Source organism: Lepidochelys kempii, chromosome 8, assembly GCF_965140285.1.
Source record: "Lepidochelys kempii isolate rLepKem1 chromosome 8, rLepKem1.hap1, whole genome shotgun sequence".
Lineage (NCBI taxonomy): Eukaryota > Metazoa > Chordata > Testudines > Cheloniidae > Lepidochelys > Lepidochelys kempii.
In genome coordinates this window covers 45,667,718-45,688,402 of record NC_136387.1, presented here as the reverse complement: position 1 = coordinate 45,688,402, position 20,685 = coordinate 45,667,718, and the positions used below count along the sequence as shown (strand labels likewise).

Genomic DNA, 20,685 nt, shown 5'->3' with positions numbered 1-20,685 from the left:
AATGTACTGATTAGTAAAAGGAAGTGGTTTTTATTTTTAGCAACTCTCGGCTTTAAAAAGAAAAGTGAAGGCAAACAATAGTGAATACCGTTCGCCAGGAATGCAGATGGGAAGCCAAAGGTGTGTTTTGTCTTCTGTATTTAATTAATAGCATAACGTTTGTCATGAAGACCCTGTGCCTAGAGAAGGGGTGTCCAACATAGGGCCCGTGGCTGGATCCAGTCCACTAGCTGTGTATGTGTGACCAACATGTCACATTCACATTGTGCAGAATCTCAGATTTCATTTTTTAATGATAGTACGTTTCTAGCCTTCATGGTCATGAAGAAAACCTTCTGAAGGTGAATCGAACGAAACCAATGCAGTGTTGCCTTCCTGAGTCTGCAGACAGCCTGACACAATGTGAAACCTTCTGTCCCCTATTAATCTCATACGAGTGTCAATTAAAATGACTTAAACAATTCAATGTCTCACCTAATTAATTTCCTGCCATTGCAGGGGCTTCAAGCATAGGTGGCACCTCGGTCTCTCCTGTTCTCTGCCTGTGGCACACAACAGCTCCTGAGTCCTCCTGAGGACTGAAAGGCATTAGTATGATTTAAGTTATTGGGCTCAATGTAGGGCTTTTTGGGAGAAATGTAATGGCCTGTATTATGCAGTAGGTCGGACCAGATGATCTGATGGTCCCTTCTGGCTTTAAACACTATGTCAGCATTAACTACGGCATTGATGATCATCTTAGTGGCTGTAGTGGGGAGACAGCTAGGAGTGAGAATTGGGAATTGTATTCATTCCTTGCAGCAGAGGTTCTGAAGATCTCATTAGCCCTCTCTGTTCTCACATGCTCAATCCAGGCAGCACATGCCTGGCTCCAGCCAAACCAGCCTCACATGACTGTGCAAGGCAGTGGGGAATCCTTACTGACTTGGGCGATCCTATTGGAACTAGGGACAGACTAGCCCTAAATGTGTTTATCCATCTGTGTGCCGATTACATTCTCCTTCCCTCATCATTTTGTGGTGATTTTCACTCCCTCCATTGTCTCTGCTCTCCTCTTCTTGTTCTTCTTCTGCCCCTGGGCTTCAAGTCCTGCCCTATTCCTTGCTCCTTTCATCTGCATCGTCCTTCATCATCCTCTTTCCATCTTTTCTGGTCTCTTGTATTCTTTTTCCCCAGTCCCAAGTCTCTTCTCTCTTCCCTGCTGACCTCCTCCCCCCAGAGGTCCTCTTGCTTCTGAACTGCAGGCCCAGAACCACCACTGTTGCTGTTGTTCCTTTCTGCAGCTTTGGCAGGGGCCAGGAGGGAGCATCTGAGAAGTGGAGATGCTGATGTGTGAGCTGGGAAAACAGGAGAGGAATCTCTGGCTGTGGAGACATCCCAGGGTTTTATTAAACAGGGAGAAAATCTTCTTTTCAGTAAAACAGGCAAGGATGCTAGGACTGTCTCTCAATTAGGACAAGCCTGGGAAAATGGGTTTCAGTTCCCCCTAAGATTGAATATAGTGACTTATAGAAGAAGTGACTTTTGTTCCCCACCTAAAGAAAAAAAATCTGTCTAACCTCTTTCCACTTTACAGTCTAAAATAAGCCTGGTCCACAAAGAGACTTGAATCCACATTACCAGTGAAACCTGGCTGAAGAACTGTTTCAATATTTTCTTTCTAAAAAGGTGTGAACACAGTTTCCAATCACAGTGTAGTCTGAGCCCAAGAGGCCGGGAATATAATGAACACTTGCCAATTTTATAGAAAAAAGTAAATAAAAAGCTGTTTACACCTCCAGACCAACAGGAATGTATTGTAAAATACATCCACTTTTGTAAGTGCTCTGTGATGGTCATGGACAGACGTGAATGTAAGATGTAAGTGGAAATAAAAGCCTTTTATTTAGAACTATCCTGGCTTTTCTTCTTAGTCCAGCGATGATCTTAAAGCAGGGCCTCCCACTGTAATTACAGCTATGCTTCACTGAAAGCATATTTTGTGGACTATGTCTCTAGAATGATAGCAGTTCTGAAAAGGCAGATGCTTGAAGAGTTCCCATATGGTTCTGATCGAGTTTTAAGTCTAGACTTGCTTTATTTAGTGACTTTTGCTCTGCATTTGTCTAGCTAAAGCTATTCGGAGCTCTCTTAAAACTGAAAAAAAATACTGTGTGCTCTTTAGATTAAAAATAAAATAAACCTTTTTTATTTTTTAATTTTTGGGTGGAAGTAGAAGTTAAGCCCTCGTATAAAACCCCACTGAAATCTTCAAAGGAGGAGTCACTCCAGAAACATCAGGGAGTTATTAAATAGGATTTCATTGGTAAATTCTTTATGTTCTGCTTAATGTATGCTAGTTAGAAGTTCTGATTCTTTCTGCAGACTCGTTTACTCAATCCTAGGAACGTATGCTCCCCTGCTCCTTTAGCAATAACTTTTACAAATACAGCATTTCCCTTTCAGAAAATGGACCCAGCAGGCCATTAGCTAAAGGGGGCCAGGTTCTGGGGGTCTGCCCCAAAAGTTGAAACTTCAGTGAAAAGATTTGAAGCAACAGCTAAATAGGAATCACTGTAGAAATGACATTTTTATCTAAAAGGACTGTCTGATTCTGAATCTGCCCAGAAATCAACCTTTTGGACCCTGTGAACAGCTAACGCAGTGAATCCGGTCCCAGAATATGAGAGAGTCTGATGAAAGCAGAAAAACTGTGGGCTCTGCTGTCTCTACCAATATCATCTCTTGGCTTCAGACTAAACATTTAATTGGGCTTAGTCACATATTTACTCATTGACATGGCAGCTAGCACAGCACACAGATCGTTTGGATTTGTTTTTCTCTAATTTTCTTTTGATCTGAATGAGTTCAGAAGATTACAGCTCCCCCTGCTGCTGGTTGTAGTCTATAGATCACTGTAGTTTTAAGGGAACATTTGTGTAACCTTTGCTCACACTTCACACTAAAAAACCAGGGATTTTTACAGGCTGAAACCCATTGTTTCCTCAGAACTTTATTTTTCAGCTGATTTAGTCCGACTGAAATAAGAAGGTGGCCTTAAGAAAGATGATCCTATGGGCTCAGCCAGCTGTATTTATCAGGAATAATCCAGGACCTGGCTCTCTGCTCCGTTACACCAGTGTAACCGATTGCTGAAATTCCTTCCATTGTAAGCTCCAGGCCTAAAGTGAGGGAAGAGGAAAGAAGGCCTGTGTTGCAGGCCTGTCCTCCTGTGCTAGCAGTCCAGATTCCTTCAAACTAAGAAGGTGAAAACCTACTGAAAGCCAAAAAGTGGGCCTACACTCGCTATGCCCCTGGCCAAGGAAATCTGGGTGAGTGATAGGTAGGCTTAGCAGAATTAGATTGTTTTTTTTTTTTATCATGTTGATGGATTATATTGATATTTATTTTTAAGCATTTTTATCTATGTAAATTTTCACAGTTGTGGGAAATTATGTGTGGGGTCAGAGGGTAATTATTCACTGACAGTAGGTGCTGAGATTCAAAATGTTAAAACCATCAAAACAGAAATGTCAGCATCCCATGTCGACATGTACAAAATAACTCAACTGAGTTTCCTTAACTCAAACTCTGAAGTTCTCAAGCAGCATTTTCCTTACTTTGCCCATCTGTAAATTTCTGTTGTTATTGAAGGAAATAATTTTTCTTTGGTTTGTGTGTGTCTGGGGAAATCAACATTTACCAACTTTTCCTGATTAAAAATCTAATCCTTCCAAGTCTAGTGATCAGCAGCTTCCAGGCCTGCCCTTTTCGCTCCCTCCCTCTTCAACTGGTGTAAATCTTTGTAGCTCCACCGCAGTCAATAGAGCTAGGGCAATTTACACCAGATGAGCATCTGGTCCTCTCTCTATAGTGCATGCTGGCATCAGGAACAAAAGCTACAGATGCCAGCATTCAGGTTCCCTGCCTCTGGGAGGCTGCTAGACTAGGAGTTGCCTCGCATAACTGCTATGTTCAGTGGCTTGTGGAACCAGAGGGACTTCTCTAGGGTGGAGCACTGCATTGTAGGACAGTCGTGGAAGGAATAAGGCTACGTAGCGCTTTAGTGTATATAAACGGGATGTAGAACAAGACAACCAAACTAATTTCACTGAAACCGAAACCAAATTGAAACTCAGGCCTCTCTATCTTACTGTGCCAGCTAGTTTCTGACCAACCTAGTCTAAATGTAAATTTGAACACAAGAATTTGGAAGTATGATATTTGGATTCAATGTACTGTATCGTTCAAGTTTGTGCTGAAATACATTGCTGGTCTTATCTTTCACATTTACTATGAAGAAGCTGTATGAATTCTCTCGTTTGTAAATTGTACACACATTAGTTGGTGTTTTCAGTAAGCACTAAGCAATGCAACATGATGTACTTCAACAAAGGAACAGTTTAATGTAATCCAGCACAAATGCAGAGCCTTACAAGTTGGTCTTTACAAAACTACCAATTTTGTAATCTGAGCTAACAAACTAACACTGAAGCTAGCCGAGTAGCATTCTTCTATTAGAAAAATACACCATGAAGAAATTGCTGTTTAGGGATTTTATTTTAGCTTGTTGATTTCCACTAGGATATCAATTGGAGTCTGCCCCATTTGTGTTGTGTGTTAGGGATTAAGATTCTCATTTCTCCACAGGGCAGTGTATTGAAATACAAGCTACACTTAAAACAAAACAAAGCTTTTCAAGCATAAACGTGCTTCAAATATTGAGTCCCAGTTCAAATAATACTAACACTCATGCTTTTTATCTTCAAAGCACTTTTAGTGCCAGGAGGCCAGCTTCCAGTGAGGTCATTGGCAAAACTCACATTAGGTTCAGTAGAAGCAGAATTGGGCCCATTTTTCCCAAAAGTCCCCCCTGTGAGGTAGGGAAGCAGTCAGAGATGAAGTGAGCTGTAGCTCACGAAAGCTCATGCTCAAATAAATTGGTTAGTCTCTAAGGTGCCACAAGTCCTCCTTTTCTTTTTGCAAAGACAGACTAACACAGCTGTTACTCTGAAACCAGTCAGAGAGGTTGTGACTTGCTCACTGGGCGTTAATGGCATCACTGCTAGCAATGGATTTAGAACTCAGGAGTTCTTGTGCTCAGACCGCACTCCAGCCCTCTCTCAGAGCAGCTATACAGACTGGCTTGGCTGGGTTCGACTTACATCGATATGGTGTAAGGAAGGCTGGGGTCCTGGCGGGGCAGAGGAGAGACCCTTAGCGGGGGCCGCAAGCAAGGCGATGACTGCCGGGCTGCAGGGGGAGGCCACCCCGCTGCCGAATGACACCTGCCTGGTGACAGAGCCATTCGGCAGCGGGGTGGCCTCCACAGCAGCTGGTGGTTTGGGCTCCTCCTCACAATCCTGGCTGGAGGTCTCTGCTCTGCCCCACCAGGACTACAGCCTTCCCCACACTTTATGCCTGCAGAGATCATTCCCCTGACAGCCTCGCTTCAGAGGGCTCCTTGCACAGCCACGAGACCAGTGACCCCCAAACCCTGCAGGCGCAAGGTATGGGAAAGGCTGGGATCTCATGAGAGTAGAGCCCCCCAGCCAGAACTGCAACGAGGAGGAGGACGACGAGCCCATGGCCGCGGGGAGGCCACTCTGCTGCTGAATGGCTCCGTCCAGTGGTGAGCTGGAGCCAGCTCGCACCGGTTTGCTAGAACCGGTTGTTAAATTTAGAAGCCCTTTTAGAACTGGTTGTTCCATGAGGGACAACCGGTTCTAAAAGGGCTTCTAAATTTAACTGGCCAAAAGGGGCGCCTTAGGCGCCAACTCCATGCGTGCTCCAGTCCTGGAGCACCCAAGGGGAAAATTTGGTGGGTGCAGAGCACCCACCGGCAGCTCCCCAGCCCCAGCTCACCTTTGCCTCCGCCTCCTCCCTGAACACACCACCCTGCTCTGCTTCTCCAGCCCCACACCCGGCTTCCTGCGAATCAGCTGTTCGCGTGGGAAGCTGGGGCAGGCTGAGAAGCAGGCCGCAGCTTCCCACTCAGGCCCAGGGAGGTGGAGGTGAGCTGGAGCGGGCGGGGCACGAGGAGGGCCACCCACGCCGCAGCAGGTAACTGGGAGGGGAGGCGCATGGGAACTGCTCCCCACCCCAGCTCACCTTCACCACCCTCGGCCTGAGCAGGAAGCCACCGCCTGCCTCTCAGCCCACCCCGGCTTCCTGCGCGAACAGCTGATTCGCGGGAAGCCAGGGGAGGGGGCGGAGAAGCAGAGCGGGGCGGCACATTCAGGGGAGGAGGCGGAGGAGGAGTTGAGGTGAGGTGGGGACGGGTGCAGGGTGGGGAGCTGCCGGTGGGTGCTCTGCACCCGCCAAATTTTCCCCTTGGGTGCTCCAGCCCCGGAGCACCCACTGTGTCAGCTCCTAAGGCGCCACTTTTGATGTGATCAGTGGGGGAGCGGCCGTTCCCCCTGCTACCCCCTAGCTACACTCCCCCGCCCCTAGGAGCCAGAGGGACTCTCCAGGTAAGCACCTCCAGGACTCCCCACCTTGCTCCCCAGCAGGTCCCTCTGGCTCTTAGGGGTGGGGTGGGCACCCACTACGGTGGCCCACGAGACCCTCCTGCCCGGTTCTGGGGGCAGTCAGGGGACAGGGGAGGGGGGTGGATGGGGCAGGGGTCCTGGGGGGGGCATCAAGGAACACAGGGGGTTGGATAGGGCAGGAGTCCCGGGGGGCAGGGGTGGGCAACGAACCCCACATGGGGTGAGGAGGGAACCCGTTGTTAAGATTTTGGCAGCTCATCACTGGCTCCGTCCCTGAGCAAGGATGGCCTCTCCTATGGCCGGGGTCTCTCTCGTCGTCTTCACGATCCTGTCATAGAATCATAGAAGATTAGGGTTGGAAGAGACCTCAGGAGGTCATCTAGTCCAATCCCCTGCTCAAAGCAGGACCAACCTCAACTAAATCATCCCAGCCAAGGCTTTGTCAAGCCGGGCCTTAAAAACCTCTAAGGATGGAGATTCCATCACCTCCCTAGGTAACCCATTCCAGTGCTTCACCACCCTCCTAGTGAAATAGTTTGTCCTAATATCCAACCTAGACCTTCCCCACTGCAACTTGAGACCATTGCTTCTTGTTCTGTCATCTGCCACCACTGAGAACAGCTGAGCTCCATCCTCTTTGGAACCCCCCTTCAGGTAGTTGAAGGCTCCTATCAAATCCCCCCTCATCCTTCTTTTCTGCAGACTAAATAAGCCCGGTTCCCTCAGCCTCTCCTCATAAGTCATGTGCCCCAGCCCCCTAATCATTTTCGTTGCCCTCCGCTGGACTGTCTCCAATTTGTCCACATCCTTTCTGAGAGAGATGGGTCGTCCTTCAGGATAGGTTGTAGATCCGTGCTGCAGTGAAGAAACAGATTGACAGAGCCGGAAGAGTACCCAGAAGTTACCTACTGCAGGACAGGCCCAACAAAGGAAATAACAGAATGCCACTAGCCATCACCTTCAGCCCCCAACTAAAACTTCTCCAGTGCATCATCAAGGATCTACAACCTGTCCTGAAGGACGACCCATCACTCTCACAGAGCTTGGGAGACAGGCCAGTCCTTGCTTACAGACAGCCCCCCAACCTGAAGCAAATACTCACCAGCAACCACACAACAGAACCACTAAGTCAGGAACCTATCCTTGCAACAAAGCCCGTTGCCAACTGTGTCCACATATCTATTCAGGGGACACCATCATAGGGCCTAATCACATCAGCCACACTATCAGAGGCTCGTTCACCTGCTCATCTACCAATGTGATATATGCCATCATGTGCCAGCAATGCCCCTCTGCCATGTACATTGGCCAAACTGGACAGTCTCTACGTAAAAGAATAAATTGACACAAATCAGACATCAAGAATTATAACATTCAAAAACCAGTCGGAGAACACTTCAATCTCTTTGGTCACTCGATTACAGACCTAAAAGTGGCAATTCTTCAACAAAAAAACTTCAGAAACAGACTCCAATGAGAGACTGCTGAATTGGAATTAATTTGCAAACTGGATACAATTAACTTAGGCTTGAATAGAGACTGGGAGTAGATGGGTCATTACACAAAGTAAAACTATTTCCCCTTGTTTATTCCCCACCCCCACCCCGCACTGTTTCTCACACGTTCTAGTCAACTGCTGGAAATGGCCCACCTTGATTATCACTACAAAAGGTTTCCCTGGCCCCCGCTCTCCCGCTGGTAATAGCTCACCTTACCTGATCACTCTCCTTACAGTGTGTATGGTAACACCAATTGTTTCATGTTCTCTGTGTATATAAATCTCCCCACTGTATTTTCCACTGAATGCATCCGATGAAGTGAGCTGTAGCTCACAAAAGCTTATGCTTAAATAAATTTGTTACTCTCTAAGGTGCCACAAGTTCTCCTTTTCTTTTTGCGGATACAGACTAACACGGCTGTTACTCTGAAACCTGTCTTTACACAAGTGCTCCCATTGCGTTCAAGTAAGAGAAACTTCATTCTGCATTGAAACTAGACCTACGAGTGAGCTAGCCACTAGGGGGAATGCCAGTGGCATGAAATGCCTTGGAAGCAGAATCATTCATTTTATAAGGGCAGTCATGAACATGTAGACCTACGCACATGCTTCAGTTACTCCATGGAAATAGCTTATTCACTTCAGTGGGGTTAAATGTGGTTAAAGTTAAGCACAACAGCAGTAAAAGGAGAAAATGTCTCTTGGAGTAAAGGACTGAGCTATACTTGAGCTCCAGACTGATATGTATCTGCGTTCACACACGGTCTCATACTTATGATTCCCACCAAAACTTCTTAAGTCAAGAAGTGAACAGGTCTTGGCCTCACTGGGCCCTGTGACATTGAACCCACTCAGTAGTCTTTTCCCAGCTCACCATTCTTGCCACGTTACTGCAGGAGAACTGGGAGCTAACAAGCTATGATCCCAGTGTTAGTAGCGAAGGTCAGTATTTTCAAAAGTTGCTTCTAAGCTCTAATTGAAGCAAATGGGAGCTTTGGGTTTACAACGCCTTCTGGAAATCAGGCCCAAGATTCCTCAAATTGGGCATCGCAATCCACAGCCACTTTTGAAAACTTGGCTCTAATTCCATTCTGTGCCTTTCTAAGCTGGGAGGGACACCTGACCAGTCGACCTCTGAACCTTTGAAACAGAGAACGAACTGTTGGCCATTCCAGGGGGAGTATCTGTACTGCACATGGAGCTGTTCAGTGAACATTTTACCTTCTTACCGGTTGCAAATGCTTATGGGCTGTCCTGTTCCATTGTAATTGGAAGTAGAAATGCGACATATAGCTGCGTGTGCATGGTAACACAGGAATAGCAAAATTTTGCAGCAGTGAAAAGGTTACAGATTCATACTCAATGTTTCTGCTTGTTTCCTCTTTCTCTTTTTCTCTCTTTCTCTCTCTAGCCGAAGACCACCCCCTTCACCCACTCGACCCACTGTAATTCGTCCGTTAGATTCATCCCTGTTAGATTAAGTGAAGTTTCTGGCATGTCATTAATTGCTAACCAAATGTATGGAAGCAACTCGCTTGATAACTGTTGCAATAACCAAGGTATAGTCGCATGTATGGACATCTGTAGGCAAGTAACTGATTTTACTAATATACTCTGTCCATTCTGTATTGCTTATGAGGTCTGAAATGTCATGGGAAGGTCTGTGATGCCTTGACTTTCCCTCTTGCAAACAGCTGATTTCTTAGCTAGTATATTGACATATATATTAATGCAGGCACTTGAGTGTTCCCAGTTCTATACAATCAAACAGGGGCTTGCTGTATTGTGTGTTGTGTTGACCGAGTGCTTAGAGTTTGCCTCTTCCCCATTTCAAAGGGACATCTTGTTTTTATAAGTAGCTTCCATGTTTCTGCATCAGATTGTTTAAAGAAAGGCTTCCTATAATTTGGGATTATAGTTATACACATTTCCTTCCTTAAATGCCAATTGGGCTGAGAGAAACAATGTTGTCTGTAATTAAAATCTCCTGAACGCCCCATAATTACACATGTCCTCATGTCTCTTTCACAAGCCTGCTGGATGGTTACTTTCACTATAATTTCTCAACATCAGAAGCCTCTAGTTTATGAAGGACGTTGCTAAGGAAAATAAGGCCATATATGGTGTGATGGGCTCCACTCTTTGTGTCCCTCTTTACAGGCCAAGGGGCAGTCAGTCTTCTCTTTTAGTAACTGGTAAGAGCCAGATTCTGATCCCCTTGCTCACATTGGGTAGTATTTCCTCATATGAGCATTCCTACCAAACTTGATGGGAGCATGAGTGTAAACATAACACACCATGAGTAAGGCGTCAGAGTCTGGAGTAAGTGGGTGGTATATTTGGCATTTCAGTGTGAGAAACTGGAACAGATTGGATATGTGAATGTCTGTAACTGAGCCACCAATTCCTTACCCACTATTTGAATGATATTTTGACCAAAGTCACAGAGTTCAGATCTGAATTTGGATCTGAGCTTTCTCGGTAGCAAGTGCTGTTTGGATCGAGGATTTTGTTTGAAGCTGATCTCTCTTTTCAACCATTATTAAAACCCTCAGACAAAATTACACTGTGTAAAGATTTTGCATTTTCATTCATTGAAATCCCCTGTGGCTTGGTATGATAGTCCCTTTATCCAACTAAAACAAGTGAGAAGTGATCAGCTATATATCCTGGAGATGTGTTATTTTAAATAGATCAGGAAATTTCCCTCCCTGGTGTACAACAAATGAAGTGGACAGAATTAAACTAATTTGGCCTGATGTCTTCAGAAAGTATTTGTTGTTAGTTTATTATAGTTACAATTCCTAAGGGAAGGCAGTTGGTGGTTATGATGGCCATCACTGTAATGAATCAATCTAATGAATTCATGTATTGAAGCTGTATGTGGTACTACAGTACACAGTATCTCAATGGTTGGGAGGGATCCTATCAGAACCACAACCAGTGGGAATTTTGCCTGTTAAATATTCCCAGACTGTTGATTTAAATAATAGCTGTGTCCACCACTGAAGCAAATTGTGTTTCTGTTACATAAGAGAGTTTAACTTGGGAAAGCAGCGTGATTTTTATATTAGTTTAATTTCCTGTCAACCTTATTCTCAGCACACGCACCTGTAGAGTCTAGAGGTCAGTGTTTTAAGCACTGCAAAGATGGACTTTGACACGTTGGTGATCTTAGTGAATTGCTAAAATGGCCAATGTTAATTTGAAGAACATGCTAAAATACTGAACAACAAACTTATAAAATCATCTTTAAAGTAAAAAGAAATTGCACCTTCTAAATTCAGTTGTGCTGTTTTGAATTATGGGAAAGTAAAAGATTACATTTCAATGATGTTTCTATGCTTTCCACTCTTTAGTATTCTGTAATTTAATACGTAACATGTTATTTATTATAGGTATTTATATGGTACTATACCAGTAGGTGTATGCTTTACAGGCAAAACTTCTGTATTTATTATCTCCAAGTTTTAATTTGCAACCAACTTCTATTATAAAGCCCTATTTTAGCACCCTTTTAATTTTGACTTTGGAAACTGATTTGGCAAAAAAAATTGAAATTTTTTTTTCAAAAAGCACAGGAGAAAGTGTCTAGTTAAATCTGCTTGAGACAGCTACATTTTAAAGAAAATAGACTGAACTTAAGCCAAGTTATTAATAATTTTTTGTTGTGGATAAATCTTAAAGTGCCCACACATTGCCTGATTCTGAGTTCATGTACGCTGTTGTCAAGCTATAGTAACTCCACTGAAGTCATTGGAGTTACAGCAGAGTTAATTCTGCATAACCGAGATCAGAATCAGGCCCATAACATATTGGGCCTAATTCTCAATTGCCCTGTATTTTTGTAGTCATTTACTTCAGTGCAAAGTGGGTATAAAGAAATCAGAATGGGATAGCATCTGACACACAGTTTGCACTGAAGTAAATGGCTACAAAAGGTGAAGAGAATTGGGCTCGTTTTTATCAGTCACTAAGAAATGCATATTTCATCACAGTGCAGCAACCTTAAATCTGACCCAAAATAAAGAGTATTCTTTCATCAGTGATCTCAAAATATAAACAATACAAAACTATTCTGGAAGGAAACACAGCATTTAAATATGTGCGCATTAATCAGCCTCAAGTGCAAATCCACATACTCTGATAATTTTACCTTAAGTTGATAGTTATGCATTTTTCGGAGTAAACTACGTTTCTCAAGAAAAAGCAATTCTAAATACTTTACCAAAAAAGTCTACCGCCAGCTGATACAGATTCATCTTATAATCATAGTTCATGTTTGTCAGCATGGCAATCTGTGGAACTGCACTCTTCATTCCTACTCACCCTGATTACGTTTAGTTCCTCTCCTCCCCCCCACCCCCTCAAGTTCTTACCAGAAACATTCCTGGCAGCAGCTCACTCCGCGCTGGAAGGACAGCTGGGCAACTCACCAGTACTTCTGCCTAGATCTTCCAGTAGGGGAGTGGCTGACTGAGAAAGGTAGCCTTTCCCTCCACAGACAATGGCGTGCTAAGAACTGAGATCCCATATCCCAGACACACAGCCAGGGACTGTTCACCCTTCATTAGACTGTCTCTAGAAAAGCTCAGAAGACTGACTGTAGAGGATGATTCTTTTCCTGCAGTTAACTTAATAGGAATAAAGGGCTGGGGGAGTTTGTCTGGCTGTGTGTGTGGAAAGATGGATCAAGGACTTCTCATGTTAGTGATCTCCAATCTCCATTCCATTCCTTGGTGAGCAGTGTCCATGTGGTTGGATGACCACTTCTAGTTTGGCTTCAGGCTGGTGCTCATCCATTATTTTGTTTAGGCGAAGCCTAGCTCTTAGCATGGATAGTGTATTGTGCCTTGCAAAGTCATGGTTGACCTTGCTAAAGAGGTGTAATGTGCCTGCTTGTGTCATAAGTAGCTCTCAGTCTGTAACCCTACACCTTCCTAAGACAAGGAGTGTCTGTGAAATGAAAAGGAAGGCTTAGCTATAGTAAATATGTATTTACTTCATTGCCTGTCTCATTGCACTTTCTGAATAAGCCTCTTCTAAAAGAGACTTCTGTTCTATTAAGAGAGATGTGTGTGTTTTGTATAATGCCATCTTGTGTTATACTAGAACATAGAAAATATTATACTCGATATTGCAAGCCTCTATTTAAAACTATGTGCATACAGTACAGAGAGATTATTAGATAGATCTATTTGTCTTAAGAACTGAAGACCACTCAATTGAATGCAGACCTGTTTTGCACTGATGGTATTGGTGAGGTGTTTCACCCTCTGCATTGGTTTTACATGAGGCTCATGTCCTGCTTTTGTCTTTGATCCCCCCCATGCCGTGCTCTGCATGTAACACAGTAGAACAGCTTCTTTTTGTAAATGAATATCACTCTGCCTGTCTTTCCTCTTGCTTTATCTCCAGGCGAGTGGATACAGATGGCTTCTCCCGTCCAGAGAGTCCAACGCACTTGCTTGATATGTGATTTGTTCCATGTTGCCGGCTGTTTGTTTTGTTCCCGGTTTGTGTTTTATCCCTCTCTACTTTTCCAGAATGATGTACACAGTGGCGTCGTTTTGTGAGGAGCAAGTGCTCAGATTCTCTCTGAATGTTGCTCTGTATGTTAATTGCCTCGTTAATATGAGCCACAACACCTGCCATTGGTTTTGCAGTATGTAAATGATTACTGGCATGGATTTTTGCACACTGTGACTGGATCTCTGAATCCTCAGTCATTACCGAAGGTCTCATACACCTGCTGTAAAAATGTCACACTGCATTTCTGAACCTGAAATAAAGGTGAATATTGGCTGGGTGTTTGTTACTTTCTGGATGTGGTCGAGAGCCTCACCTGTCTTTCAACATGATCATGCTACATTCCTTCAGTCTGTTTTGTCTTCTTTTGAAGAGCTCACCTTCTGGCATTACTGATGGGGATTTACCAAGGTGGTGAGTGTCGGAGTTTTGATCAGTAGGTAGAAGCTCTAGATATGCTGCTCCTTGAAAGGGGAGATGAGAGAAGAGCAATCCAAAGGGAGATTCCAATATTAACTGAGTCTGCCACAGTTCTGGGGGAATAAGAGCACAGCAGGGTGCTAGAAACTTGGGTGAATGACTAGAAACTGGCACTAAAATTAGACATTCTGAGTGAAATTCATCACTGAGCTGCAGGACAGCACGAATACTCACGGGCCTGCATGGGACTGGAATAGTGCGTCTGCTGGCTCTGTGCCTCGGGGAATTTCACCCTGAAGGAGTGAGTCTGTATGTTCAGATGCATCAGAACATATCTAGGTTCCCCCCTCCAAGTTAGTACCGTCCAACTACTCAGTGCTGAGAGAAGAAATGGTTTCTACAACAAAACAAACAGTAAAAGCATGACAGCTCCTTAGATCAGGAGCTCAGTTACTGAATCACTGGCTCAGTTGGAGGTATCACTCAGAAGCTGTACTTTGATAGGTGCTGGAGAAACCAAAAGTGGGATGATTGCAGCAGCAGAGAAGTTAAAAAATGCCTGTCAGAATTTACAGCAGTTTTGCTGTAACCCTTGTGGATATTTCTTAAGTGGCCTTAATGGCTGTGAATGTCTTTTGTACTCACACAAACATCTCAATAGAAACTTGTCTTCCCCCACATGCCCTGTCTTTAATACACTACAGATCCAAGAGACTTCACTTCAGCATGTGCTGAAAGCACTGCAAGCTTCTCCTCATGATGCGCAACTCATCTCCCCAGCGTGCTGCGAGCCATGCAGAGATCCAGCACGTTGCTGATCATTTCTGATCAGCTTTGGCAGTAGTTTAATAATAATTCCTTCACCCAACTTTAGCCTTCCCCCATTACAGAGGCTTCCCTGTGATCGAAGGATAACTATCTTCTTCATTATAGTCCCATTCCAATTTATCAGAGATTCCTCTGAATGCACTGCTGCGACCCAAAGAGCTGTGAGTGGCTTTTTTAGGGACACTCCATCTCCAATATAGTACATGTCATAATGCAAAGTAATGCACATTGGAAAACATAATCCCAACTATACATATAAAATAATGGGGTCTAAATGAGCTCTTACCACTCAAGAAAGAGATCTTGGAGTCACTGTGGATAGTTCTCTGAAAACATCCACTCAATGTGCAGCGGCAGTCAAAAAAGTGAACAGAACGTTGGGAATCATTAAGAAAGGGATAGATAATGAGACGAAAAATATCATATTGCCTCTATATAAATCCGTGGTACACCTACATCTTGAATACTGCGTGCAGATATGGTTGCCTCATCTCAAAAAGGATATATTGGAATTGGGAAAGGTTTGAAAAAGGGCAACAAAATGATTAGGTGGTATGGAACGGCTTCCATATGAAGAGAGATTAATAAGACTGGGACTTTTCAACTTGGAAAAGAGACAACTAAGGGGGATATGATGGAGGTCTATAAAATCATGACTGGTGTAGAGAAAGTAAATAAGGAAGTGTTATTTACTCCTTCTCATAACACAAGGACTAGGGGTCATCAAATGAAATTAATAGAGAGCAGGTTTAAAACGAACAAAAGGAAGTATTTCTTCACACAACTCACAGGCGACCTGTGGAACTCTTTGACAGAGGATGTTGTGAAGGCCAAGACTATAACAGGGTTCAAAAAAGAACTAGATAAATTCATGGAGGATAGGTCCATCAAGGGCTATTAGCCAGATGGGCAGGGATGGTGTCCCTAGCCTCTGTTTGCCAGAAGCTGGGAATGGGCGACAGGGGATGGATCACTTGATGATTACCTGTTCTGTTCATTCCCTCTGGGGCATCTGGCATTGGCCAGTGTCGGAAGACAGGATACTGGGCTAGATGGCCTTTGATCTGATCCTGTGAGGCCATTCTTATGTTCTAAGTTAGTGTCCAGGGTGGTAACCCATGTGGTTTTACCATATCTAGTTCCATCAGAATCCCACAAGATGTTCTTGAAGCTTCCCCCATTGAGAAGTGCCTTTTATGCTGAGATGAAATGGACTGTGTCCTTGACCTCTCTGACAGCAGGGTGAGCACTGCATCTCTGCAAAGGGCACAAACTTCAAGGCTGGCTGGAGTGAAGCCCCTCCTACGAATGTTATTTACCACAAGAAAATCAGAAAACCTCTAACCAGGAATCTCCATACTTAGAACTGGACTTGCCTAGTTCCACGGAGCTGGTAGGGTAGATAAGAAATACTGCTGATAGATGGGGAGGCTGGTTTGAGAATTCAGGCTAATGCTAACATTGCAGTTCTTAGTCTGGTTTTCCCCCTCACAGTGCATGTTGTGGACCTTTTTATCTTAACCAGCTTTCTTCTGGCAAGTTTGTTTATGTGCCATGATAATGTATTTTAATCCTTTTTAAAATCCTTTTCCCCTTACACCCACAACCAAATGAATTTGGGGTTCTTTTTTTGTCTTTTATTTAGACGGCTTCCTCCAGCAATTCCTGGAAGATCATCCTAACATAAACATTTCACCTCCTTTATATTAAACACAATCGGTGTTTGCTTTGGCCAAATTACCTTTAATTTGCAGTAGGCTGTAAATGAAAGATTTTGTTTTCAGATGTCAAGAATAAATCAAACTTCTGGACATAGATTGTTTTATGTGTGCTGGTTTGCTAATGAAGAGACATAACCATGTTTCTTAGATACACCCCATGCGGGCAACTCTTTGGAGTCTGCTGAAGCACTTGCTATCCTTTCTGATCAGCAATGGGATACAGCAGAGAAGGGATGTGCTGCTAGGTTCCATGAAGGCTGTCTGGAGATCTCACATGCATGGACAGCGGGTATAATACTTTAATTCAAGCTGACTGACCCCTGGTTGCGGGGTTTGGTGGGGGATGTTTTTGCTTTATTATGCCCCATGCAGGTTCCAAGGCAGCTTAGGAGGCAGTATGTGCTACTCAGCTTCCCAGGTTCATCAGTAATTTCCCTGGACTCCAGAGAGATTACTTATGAACCCAGGAAGCTGATTAGCGCACACTGCCTCCTCAGAACCTGCATGGGGCGTATCAAAAGCTTCTTCAGGAGGAGAGTGAGACACTTTTCCCCAGGACTGCTTGGGGTCTGGGGAGAGGAATTGGCCCGGGGCTCCTCTGGCAGAGGGGAGGGGGGCTTCAGCCATGAGGCGGGTCAGGGGGGCTCTGGCCATGGCCGGAGCCATGGCTGGAAGGGGGGAAGCTGGGGGCTAGCCTCCCCGAAGGGGGGCTCCACCCGCCGCCCATGCTCACACACCATGAGATTGTGGCTCAGAAGGGTTCATGGCGGCACAAGAATGCAGAGAGCAGATGAACGTCTTTTGTAGACATTATAAAAGAGGTAGTTGCCTGCTAATCAGAGATTGTGACAGTAATACAGTCTACTGCTATCTCTCCATCGATAATCCCATACAGTGATCAATGAACTGGAATTTTTTGACTCATTTTTCTAAGCAAAAGCCCTAATCCACCCCCAGTGTCTCACACTGACATTCAGGCCTGCTCTGGGTCTCCAGATGATAGGCTGTTAGACACTGGTCACTGAGGGACCCTCATCTATACCACGGCTTCCTCCAGCGGAGTTGTAGCAGTGTCAGTAACACTGGGCATCATCTGCTGAAAACCTCACACGTAGGTAATGCTTATCACCCCAGAATTAGGGCGGGAACCAGCTGTAACTGCTTGTGTGAACAAGCCAAACCCACTCTTGGCATTGTGGCAGAAAGGGTACTCAAGAAGAATGCTGGTAATGGCACTGAATACAGCTTTGTCCTGCCTGCACTAGTTGTCTGAAGCACCAGTTTGCGGGGACCAAAGCTCACAACTATTGTTGGGCTTAACTTCCTAGTGTAGATTGGCCCTTACACCATGGAGGCTTTCCCAGACCTGTGCCATGCCTGACTCAGCTCTGTAGGGCTCTTACTTCCTCAGAACTGCTAATTATCCACCCCTGCATCAGTTAACTCCAGATGGCTCTTGATGAGCTGTAGAGTGGGGTTGGAGACAATTGCCTCTGAATGGGTGTAGGTTGTTGCTTCTCCTTAAACAAACCTGCCCTTTTGGTAGTGGGAAAGGGAGCAAATAAGGACCAAAGGGGAAGTGCTCATCTCCTGGTAAGAGTGAAGGAAACAAACGCAGCAACTCATATGAGAGAAAAGAGCCCCCAGGTAAGTGTCATTCCTGCTTGACCTGTATCACATTCATATTGACCAAGATATTGCTAGAGCTGAAAAGTGTAGTGAAAGGGGAATGTTCCCCCAGCATCCAGGAACAGCGCTCCTCTCTTCAGGCTCCCAAAAGGAGAGAGTGACACAACTCGTTACCCTCCTGGCCAGGCAGTTCCCAGTGAGCTCTAATATCCAAAGGGTAGTAATCACAGTAGGGTGAGGAGAGGGAACTGCCAGAAGATACTGCATCAGATTGCTCAGTGGGATTCAAGAAAGGCATAGGCATTTACAGGGCTGGCTCTAACAGGCTACTGAGCCTAGAGTCATGGGGGATCTCACCAAGAGGCAGAAGGTTGTGCTGCTGCTTGCTCCTCAGTCCTTCACAGCCCATTGAAAGTGCAAATACGAGAAGGCCAAGCCTTATGAAGGCTGCTTGTCTTCCAGGCCCTACCCTGACCAGATCAGCTCTGCCCTGGGAAAACCCCGTTCCACCAGCCGGAGTGATCTGGGATGAGCAAACAAAGCAGCAATGAGGAAAAGATGGTTGCTGTGGTTTCCCCCCCGCTCACCTGGGGGCTTCCTCTGGGCTCCTCTCCCTGCTTCCCCCCACAGATGCTGCAATTCATTGACTGGGGGGCTGTCTCTGGAGATCCTACCCACATCAGGTCCACGCCCGCACAAATGTAGCTGCTGCCCCCCTCCCCCTTCCTTGTCCTTGCAACTAGCCCCACCTGTCATCTGTCTCCCCTCTGCATCAGTCAGTACACCCTCGGGTCCAGAAGCCAATAAAATAGACATTGGGTGCAGCGGGGCACTAGCTTTGCTAGACGTGACGAGCCTTTGGACAAATAAGAACAGCAGCAGAAGCTGTTATGCTATCTAGCAACAAAACGTATGAAGGCTGTTAATGTTCATGCTTCCAGCCATAAGCCAACCACTGCCTGCCTGGTGTATGGGAAGAACCTATTCCATGGGAGCCTTATGATAACAGATTGTTAGGTGGGTGTTATCCCTGCTTCTGACGTGTCTGGTACTAGCTACTGTTGGAGACACACGATGGACTTGATGGACTTCCGGTTTGATCTACCGTGGCTTCTGTTCTTAAGAGCTCACCCATTTCAATGAACTGGAAAGAAGGAAGAAGATATTGACCATCAGCCAGGACATGGGAGTTGGTGTCAGGATTCCTGGGTTCTAGCCCAGTTTTGCTACTGACTCGTGGGATGGCCTCGAGCAAGTCATGTAAGCTGGCCGTGCATCAGTTCTCCCATAGATTTTTCAGGCCAGAAGATGCATTTTGATTACCTACTCTGACCTCTTGCATCACACAGGGCAGAGAACTCCACCCAATTAGCATGTAGTTCAGTAATGTCAACATATCCTCAAAGGACAATCATTTTTACTGTTGAGCAAAACCTGAAGTTAATAGTATGGATTGTTACATACTGTATGTTGGGCATCGCCACTCAAACATATTTGAACATATATATTTTTGGACATGTATTTAAATGTAACACATTCTTTAATCTATCATTCAAAGGGGAGGGGAAATTAAAAGCAGTGAAAACACCAATATGGCATTCCAATGAGCCAATTATGAGTCACATTTGTGTCTATAGTACGAACTGAAGGAAAACTGTTTATCGACAGCTGAGCCAATCCGGAGGCACATATTTGCATATGAAATCCAATTGGTTAACAGTGTTCTGGATCTCAGGATTGTTGATGTCCAAGGAGGTCAACAATTGAAACTTACTAACACATCACATGACTGTTTTCAGCCACTCGTGAGCCATGATTTTCTTCTGGTATGTAACAATGTGTGCCAAAATATCACACACATCTGAGTGGGAAAAACCCAATTATTTATGGATACGCCATTAATCTGGTGAGAGGGTGCTACTGGGAAACCTCATTGTAGAAAGCAGCTAGAATCTCCAGAGGTAGGCCTGTGCATCCAACAGTCCAAAAAGCGTTAACTATAAACTCAAGAGATGCAGAAAACACCAATGAAGGTAGGAAACCTTTCTCCTGCTCATTGCCCCATATACTCTTCAGTCATTTCCCATTGTCCTTTGGGTATGCATATGCTTGTCGGGGAAGTGCCTTTGCGTCTTGCCTCGCATGTCCTAGCAACAGCATTGTGGGTTCATTTACCAATGCTGTTTTTGACAGCACTGTTTTGACATATCCATCCTCAAATACTTTCTACCTGTGATCACACCAGTCCGTTTGTGAATCAAGCTTTTCCTAACTCAGAGGGTCCAACAGTGTTGCTAGGATCCCAGGCTTTTGGGAAAATTCCAAACATGAGCCAGCATTGCAACTGAATTAGAGGGACTGCCCGACTTGGCTTACTGCTCCTGGCTTTTCAGCTATACTCAGGACAAATCTTAATAGACTGCACTAGTTCAGTTGATTTACATGAGCTAAAGACTTCATCCCAGTCACTGCAACGAACTGATGGCCCCAGTAAAGTGCCTAGGAGAACTGTTCTGCCTGCCTAACCATTTATTATGCGCTCATCATTGCAGCATCTAGGCGCCATTGTGCAAACTCTTGTATATCTGGT

The 20,685-nt window shown here is 44.9% G+C and overlaps 1 protein-coding gene across 5 annotated transcripts in view; it reads left to right on the top strand.

Annotated features, from left to right (window-relative positions):
* DNM3 (dynamin 3) overlaps positions 1-16,502 on the top strand; it is a 298,280-nt gene extending 281,778 nt beyond the window's left edge. For 2 of the 5 annotated variants that reach the window (XM_078854046.1, XM_078854045.1), the window contains one exon: positions 9,380-13,773. In XM_078854046.1, coding sequence (XP_078710172.1) covers positions 9,380-9,449 — 70 coding nt within the window. In that variant the 3' untranslated portion in view covers positions 9,450-13,773. Of the gene's footprint in view, positions 1-9,379; positions 13,774-16,390 lie in introns of those variants that run through there. The other 3 variants (XR_013636160.1, XM_073356327.1, XM_073356325.2) reach the window with 3 other exon arrangements.
* The last annotated feature ends 4,183 nt before the right edge of the window (positions 16,503-20,685 follow it).